The 8,837-nt window shown below is 38.0% G+C and overlaps 1 protein-coding gene across 1 annotated transcript in view; it reads right to left on the bottom strand.

Annotated features, from left to right (window-relative positions):
• b4galnt4a (beta-1,4-N-acetyl-galactosaminyl transferase 4a) overlaps nt 1-8,837 on the bottom strand; it is a 186,546-nt gene that overhangs the window by 74,599 nt on the left and 103,110 nt on the right. Inside the window, exon 3 of the mRNA XM_037683178.1 lies at nt 2,222-2,320. Within this exon, the coding sequence (XP_037539106.1) occupies nt 2,222-2,320 (99 nt within the window). The remainder of the gene's footprint in view (nt 1-2,221; nt 2,321-8,837) is intronic.

Raw genomic sequence — 8,837 nt, forward strand, 5'->3', positions numbered from 1 at the left:
ATACACACACACACACATATATATACACATCACAAACCAAAGCAATTTACTAATACTGGTAATTTGAGTTTGAGTACCAACATTTAGCTTTCATAATTACTGTCTTTAGTGCATTTAAATCTTCTGTACTTACCTAACTTTAGTATCTGAAAATAGCTAGGTACTTTATTGTAAAAACCAAGGAGAGGAGAGAAGTTTATTTTGACCATGTCTGGAAATCAGTCAAAGAAAAGCTGCACTGACTTCTACAAAAACAGCTTTGATGCTTATTATGCCTGATGCAAAACCAGTGAAGATGCTACACAATTTATTTCTCTTCAAAGGCTGTTTCCTTTTTCCAGTCCACACCATAAATTAGAAAATATGTTTGGTCAAGGAAACCTCATCCAAGTCATAGAGTACAAAAATATCATACTGTTTTTTATAACATTCACCAACTGCACGTTAAAAACAAAGCAAAAGAAAAAAATAATAAAAAGTTTTAAATTAAGTGGCTTGCTGTGATTTAGCCTTGAACTATTGTTGCATCAACGCAATTATTATAGTCAACATGCTCAATACTCAGAACTGTTTGGCTTTTATTCTAGCCTGGTTGTTTCCCATCAGTGTGACTTCTCATTTTGTGAGTGGTTTTAATATACATGTAAATGGTTTCAACTACATCATGCATGTGCAGATGCAGGCCTGTCAAAATTACGTTTACCCACTTTCTTTTAAGAACAAAAAAGGATATACAAGTAAAACTTCAAAGTAAAATCATTTTTTGGGCAGTGTAATACAATATATATGTATCTGTGAGTAGAAATTAAAAGGTCAATAAGAAAAAGGAGTTTTGGGTTTGACAGTGTTATTTTTGAATGTTTTTCCGAGTTATACGGATAATTTAATGCTTCGTAACACACAGAGATGACATAAAAGCAAAGGTGATCTAACTCAGAGGAATCTGCGGAAATAAAACAACAGGCATCATGGAATTATTAAGCTCATGCTGTGTTCAGCGCCCTATGACGCTACCTGGGAGAAAAGATTATATATAAATCTCTAAAAAATAACAGTATACAAATACTACTGTAGGGAAGACAACTGAAAGTCCACATTTTACAGTTTGTCCAGATCCACTTGTGTATAGCTGAACTTGATCCTGGATGGGGGTGATTAATAAACCAAATTTTATGGATCAGATTTAGAAACACAAACCGTTAATTAACCTGCTGACTATCTGACAAATCTAGAGCTGCTTCCTTTATCAGCGACCTACCGTTTAATTTTCCCTCTCTGCTGCTCCTTTTGTTGCAGCAGGTTTGAAGACTACATCAGCAAGAGAGCTAAAAATGTGCATGAATTACAATAATTTATCATATTCAGGCAGGTGCTTTAAAAATACACTGTCTGTGTTTTCAGATTAAATATGATCATCTATCATAAGGAACATATCTCTCTTTTAGTGTCAGTACCAGAAAAAGGCAGGATCTCAATTTGTCTCTGAATCTCAACTGCTCTGAAAAGGGGAACTGAAATGTTACATTTCATATAAGACTCATTAATAAAATTATTTCCACAGAAATAATCACTGATAAAAAAATTGTTGTGCTTGTGTGGCTGTCTTTGCCAGTTTTGATGGAATAATCACACAAATGTGGCGCAGTTGGTAGAGCTGCTGCCTCTCAACGAGCAGGTTGTCCTGGTTCAAATCCCGGTCCGGGAGCCTTTCTGGGTGGAGTTTGCATGTTCTCTCTGTGCATTTGTGGGTTTTCTCTGAGTACTCCCATTCCCACAGACCAAAAACATGCATGTTAGGCTGATTGGTAACTCTAAATTGTCTCTAGGTGTGAGTGAGAGAGTGAATGGTTGTTTGTCTCGATTGTCTCCATGTGTCCCTGTGATGGACTGGAGACCTGTCCAGGGTGTACCCCGCCTCTCGCACAGTGCTAGCTGGACATGGGCACCAGTGACCCCCGCGACCCAAAAAGGAAGAAGCAGGTAAAGTTAAATGATGTATGTCAAACTAATACAATTTTTTTTAAATAGATTATATGGTTTTATTTTATGTATCAACATATTTTGTTTTGTTTTTTATTTATTGTATCTTGTGATTGGAATTAGGTTTCTAGAATTTTATTGTTTTATTTCATTTGTTTTTAATGTGCTACATGAACAAATTTGATTTGATAACTAAGAAAAATGCACAAAAAATGAGTAACGTGTTGTTTGTACTGGTTACCTCTGGTTTCCATGGCAACTTCTTGTGATGCTGGATAAGGAACTTCCTGATGTGGGTGTGATCCCTTCCCACAGCCCCTCCAGTGATTGGCTCATCATCCTTAAAATAATAAAAAGACACAACACACTTAGTCTTCTACATAACGCAAATAAAGGAGGCAAATGATGTAATGATGAAAAAGAAGTCAAATTATTTGTTAATCCTAGTTGGAGTGGCTAAAGGCTGGTGTTATCTATTGTTGTATGTTCAAGAAGACATAATTGATAAATCTGTAAAGGTAATTTGGATTATTGTGTGTTGCATGAAACACAGAAACATAATTATTTCAATAAAAGCTGCAAGAACAGTGACCAAAGCATGACAGAGAACACATGCACACACAAACACATTAGGAAAGAGCAAGCCAAGAAAACAGAGGATTACATCCCAAGAGGAAATTGCTAACAGCCCGTGGATTGTCCTATTCATCATTCACTCCTAACCAAGTATTTGATTTGCCAAAGCACTAATGTCGACATTCTCCAACCACTGAGCCAAGACCCTCTCTCCAAGGAGCCTGAACTCCTCCCACAAGCCAGGAATTAGTCTGATGCTTCGTTCACGGTGCTGCTGCATGTTCTTCTCTGTGGTCTGTGCAATAACACGTTCAGGTTAGTGTTGTGATGCGACAGACAGGACAAAGCAGCGAGGAGGGCGAGTTATTGGGCTGCTACGAGGAGATAAAAGGCAGCTGGATGCCCCAGAGGAGGAACGAAGCCACAGTGCTGTTAAATGAGTGGCAAAGCATCCTCCATTTAGCAGAAATGTCAAAAGAAGCACAAGCACACCTCCACTGAGACAAGCAGCAGAGATTTTCAGCACCTCTGAAGGTGAGGGGCTTTTGTAGAGAAGGCACTGGTATTTGCAATAAATTCAGAGGAGGAAAAAAAGGGAAATTTTACAGGGAGCTGTCAGATGCAAAGCCTTTGATTACTTTTTTAACTTCCAAGGGAGAAAGATGAAGGAGGGCAGGGAAGGTAATGATGAAAAAATGTCACAACAGACTCCCATCCTCTCTGCCACCACAGGAGCATAACGTGCCTGATGTTTGTGAGCACCAAAAGACTCGCAAACAGCCTGGCTTTGCAACACACACACACACAGAAGCTTGCACACAGATCCACTCGATAACGGACAAAACATTCATATTGCGTCAGCTGATGTCTCGCTTGAAATAAAGACAAAAAATGAACAGAAAGAAAAGCCAGGACACAGCGGTCAGTAGAAAACAAAGCTGAGATGAATCACGAGGTGTTGACAAATCTCTGGTAAATTTCTATTTTCTGACATTTTTGTGGAGAAGATAATACGATGCAGAAGTTTTACGGCTTCATACATTCAATTACTTGTTTTTAGTTCAAAGCTCATCAAAAATTGAGAATATCGACAATCTTTTGATGGAAAGGTTAAAAAAAAGCATTAATATATATATAATTTAATATTCTAAATAAGGCTTTCCACTGTGTACAGTAAAATCTTGAATTAACTCATCATTAAATATTTACAATCTTCAGATCAGATGTTGCTTTGACCTATTTCTAAAATACAGTTAAGTAATTAAAGTTCATGCTCAATAATCCAGGTTAAAAATATCATCCACAAACTACCGGTGTTGCAGTTGATCTTGTTTCCATGAGCAAACCCAGGCCCTAAAACATGTAACTCACCAGGTATCCAACGTTTACTGTCAGAACAATGACAACTTGAATGATGATCACATATTATCCACTAAGACCTTTCGACTTGTAGTTAACAAATTCAATTTAGAAGAAAATATTTTTTAAATAGTTTACCCTGGAAGAACAACCTCCAATGTGTTAATAATGACCATTTTAAACTGCTGCTGTGAAGGGAATGTAATATTTATTGATCTGCTTCCTGATACATTCTATTTTATTTTACCACATTAATAACCCTGAGAGTTCATGGTTCGTCATCCCTTTATTTTGTTGATATTAGTTCCCCAGGACTCCTTGAGAGGTGCTTACAGCTGATATGATAATGTCTGGGCAGGACGAAAGGTGGGGGCTGCTGGAACTGTTACAGAAAGTTCCTAAAAAAAACAACAACTTTGCTTCAGGAAGCTAGAACGGGTCAAAAACTCAGACAAGACATAAATACTCCTGTAATGTATTGACTTTCTGTGGGTCTGGCTGTTCTCCAAAGCTTTGTATTAAATTTGATGAAATCTACACCTGATCGTTTGTAAATCGTTTTTTCCTACGACACTGCCTCAGCCTGATCCAAACAAACGCTGCTTTTCGGTGCAGTTCTACAGAGCTACAGCTAACTCATTGACCTGAGGTTGCTCTTCATCCTTCATCAACAGGATCTGTTTCCGTGGTAATGTGTATCGACGTGAAATTTCCAAGAGATGTTATTGCACTCCACACACCGCAAATAAAGTGCTTCCAACATTTTTTTTTTAAGCTGACTCCAGAATTACAATCTTAATTTACAAATGAAATAGTCATTTTGTCCAGCACAAGAAGACTGTTTTCATATTTCATCGATAATGAAAGCTGATGCTAACTGAGGCCTGTCGGATGGTATTAAACATTGCAGCCAGGCAAAAAGGGGAATATCAGTCATGCTGATGATATAGCTTGTCATATGTTTACAGCCCTATTTACCTTTTTGGGCTTTTACTCTGACCGAATGAGAAATTATTGTTGCCCGGAGAATATTTATCTCCCGTGGCAGTAGTGCATCAATGGCAATTCAACAACAAAAAAAAAAAAGACACACAGAAACAATTAACTAGAATAAGTTGTTTCAGGTTGGGAACGTTGTGTTAAGAAAAAAAAAAAAAAAGAGTGATTGAGTTGCTGTCCAGTCGGTGGCATACTGTCACTAAAATCCATCAAATGAGTCACTGTAGAGAGCGCTAGCTGCCCATTAGTTTCCTCCCAGACTCCCCGTGTTTACAGTTCAAATTTATGACCTTGCTGATTCTTGCAGTTAGAAACAGTTTGAAGCAGCATCGCAGAATACCAATGAGCATAATTAATTTGTTTTTAATAAACAGACATGAAATGTATGAGCAGGAAGTATGCAGGAGAGAAAGAGGCTGAGTAAGACAGGATGTCTTTAATTAATGTGCACTTTCTTCTTTTGAGCCTGTGTGAGGGTCTCTGCAGTGTTTTTGTGTCATTCATTGCCATGTTTGTACATTAACTGCTTAATGTTGTGCTCTGTCTCGTCAGCAAACTGCCACAATAAAGAGACAGGTGATTAAAGCTTTTCTTTAGTTTAAGCTGATCTCTTAATGTAAAGTTCTTTAAACAAATTGTGATCAACTAATATCTTACCTGCTGCAGATAGCGCTGACCATCCTCAGTTTGGATAAAAAAATAGCTTACAGTAGTCCCTCGTTTATTGAGGGGGATCCGTACCCTGAAGTCCAGCGATAAATGAAAACCGCGAAGTAGGGATAGTAGTACAAGTAGTAAGTAGTTTATTTCAGTATTACATGCACACACACACATATATATATATATATATATATATATATATCTATATATATATATATATATATATATATATATATATATATATAAAGGCGTTTTAAACCCTTCCCACACTCTTGCAATATTCTAAACAATGTGTCTAAACTCTATACGCTCTAAAAAAAGCACAGAATGTCATGATTTCCCTCTCTCTGCCTCCGCTGCTCTCAGCCACCTGCAAGCGTTCTTGGCCACGCCCACTTCTCCAATCTGCACGGAGAACAGCTGATCAGTTGCAGGAGGAAGCTCATCCTGCAGTGTGGGCTGCACAAAGGTGCAGCAAGTCCAATCTTATTTTGAAAAACCGCAATAAAGCGAGTCTGCGATAAACAAACTGCGAAGTAGCGAGGGACTACTGTAATTCTTACCAGACTGATGTTAATGATTGAACCCATGTTCAAACTTTTACAGTGCTGACTATTTTACATTATGTTATTGTTTTCACTTCTGTAACTATTTGCATGGGCCAACACTGGCTACAGCAGCTAGCTGCGGCATGTCCTGTGTAGCTTGAGGTATACTTCCAGCAAGAATATCATAACACACTCATTCTTTCAACAGCCGAAGTGACTGAAAAGATATCAGCAATGGCGACGTAGAAGAGCTGTTTGGACGGAGGTCAGAAAATGTTGAAGTTTTGGTACATGTTCAGATTTACTGAGTAAATATGCAGATAGAAAGGTATGTTAGGTTGAAAAGTAAACTGATGAGATTAAAAAAAGTTTGCAAAAATTGTGTTAAAATGACAAGCTCTGTTTTTACAGTGCTGCTATGCTTACTCAGTCATGTTTAACGGAAAAGTTACTCATATTTTTACCTAAACAGATTTTCTGAGATTTTACACTTGCTCACATTTCGCACATTTGCTTAACTGAACAGAGTAAAGCCAGCCTGATGAGTCAATTCAAAAAAGTTCAAGACAAAACAACTGGACTTTATTTGAATTTACCATGTCCTGATGACAGAGAATCTTCATCAGCGTATAGCCTGATGAGTCATGTGACTCAAGCTTCCACTTTTTTTCTTTTTTCAGAATTGCATATAAATGTATCTTGAAAAACATTAGATTGCACTCAATCTTCACCATTAGATATAGTTTAGGATAAACTTTTTGTATGTTTGATTGCGTACTTTGCAATGAGTACCTTTCACTGTTATTTTTCCACAGAACCCCTCTTCAAAAGACCCGAATAATCATTTTAACTACCTAAAACATTTTGTCTGTGATAATTTGTGGCTGTGAGTTGAGGACAGAAGGATGCAGAGCAGCAGAAAAACAGGAAGGTAATAAAATCCCAAAAGCACTGTAACAAAAAACAGTTCTGACAAAGTGCATTACAACAAATTTAGACTGATTAGGGAAGTTACCTACGATGACTAAGCACGAGTGGAAAAACCAGGAGCTTTCATCTATGGGGAGGCATGATTAGGATGTGATACATGAGGGGGATAAAGGTAAAAAAGTCCCATCCTTCCATTTCTTCAAATCTTTCACAGCTGTGCATTTCTTTTTCTCAGCTGAGCTCCTTCAGGTAGGTCATTTTGCACATCAGACAATTTTGGAAAAGAATTTGACAGAACACTACCACCAATTCTACGTTTCCAGTGTGTGTGACAAGGTAGCACTGGTTGTAATTTCATTTTCTGAGAGCAATTTAGTATCTGTCTGTGCAGCAAAACAGCAGCATGGGAGGAAACGGCGAAATGAAGACAGAGGATTGAAATTGAAAGAGACAATGAACACATTAAACAAAGCAGAAAATATACATAACAAAGAAAAACAAGCAGTGATTAATTAAAAGAGGAGAGAAAATGAGACCAATGATGCATTAAAATCAAAAACAAATTGTGTCTGAGTGGAGTTTGATAGCAGAGCATGGAGCGTTGTACCATAGTCCTCAGAAATCCCTCTGGCACCAAGGATGAAGTGACTGTGGAGTGCCAGAATTTCTTTACTACCTCTCTTTGCAGAAAAGACCAAACACACCACAGTCTGTTTCATTTCAGAGCCCTGCAAAGCTTTTTGAACTATTACACGCTCACCAGCACTGTAAAACTCTATGTGATGTGACAGAAAGTGAAAAGATGGATTTTCTGTTTATGATATGTTGTTTCTTTGCACTCCAGTTGCCCAGGCGGGAAACAAAAGCAATGACTTGTTTTATTACAATAAATAGGACTTAAAACAAGTTTCTATAGACATGCGTTCAGTTTCCACACTGGGAGATTTACATCAGTCTCTTTCCACTACAGTAGGAAGAACATATGTTGGTAACCTAACAAGGGTTACCTTCCCTCTCTGAGATGAGAATCAAACTCGAGAAAGGGAAATCAAAAGGAGCAAATCTGTTTGTTTTTGAGGAGAATTTGTAAGAAGTTGGCACTTTCTTTTACATCTGTTTGGTATTTTCATCATGACAGACAACGTCAACTTTAAAGAGGTAATGGATACATTTCAAACAAAGATCTTGAGCAATCTGTTAGCACTCAAAATGTGTGCTGTGGCTCAGTCTCAGCTACTACCACAGCAAATTGTAAGTTTATAGCTATAAAATAGACTGAGCTATAACCAATGTTGTATTTTTTTAGGTCACTTGGCTGTAGCAGCCATCTTGAATTGGGTTCCAAAACTTAATCAGAATCAGAATAAGCTTTATTATCGTTGTACCGGGATACAGTGAAATTATGTTCGTACAGTCGTCCGAAAGGTGAGTGGAGCGCACGTTGCTGCTGCTCCTGAGAGCGCGGCCCCTTATTCAAAATACTTTTTAGATAGAAAAGAAGAACAGGCCATGAGGATAGAATAGAGGCATTACGAAAAAGATCTCTTCACATCTTGTCCTTATCAGGACACGATTTAAGACATAAAAAAAACTCTACAAGCAAGCACATTTACTGTATCAACTCATTACATGTGCATGTGATGACAAGATGGTGAGACATGTCCATGAAGCTCTTCCATAGTCCATAGTCCTGATAAGATGTTGGTGTCAGCCAGTGCAACTCTGATAAGCATTCACAGAAGTTCTCGGTGTGTGTGTGTGTGTGTGTGTGGGGGGGGGGGGGGG

The sequence above is a fragment of the Nematolebias whitei genome, chromosome 10 (assembly GCF_014905685.2).
Source record: "Nematolebias whitei isolate Nwh7 chromosome 10, NemWhi1, whole genome shotgun sequence".
Classification (NCBI taxonomy): domain Eukaryota; kingdom Metazoa; phylum Chordata; class Actinopteri; order Cyprinodontiformes; family Rivulidae; genus Nematolebias; species Nematolebias whitei.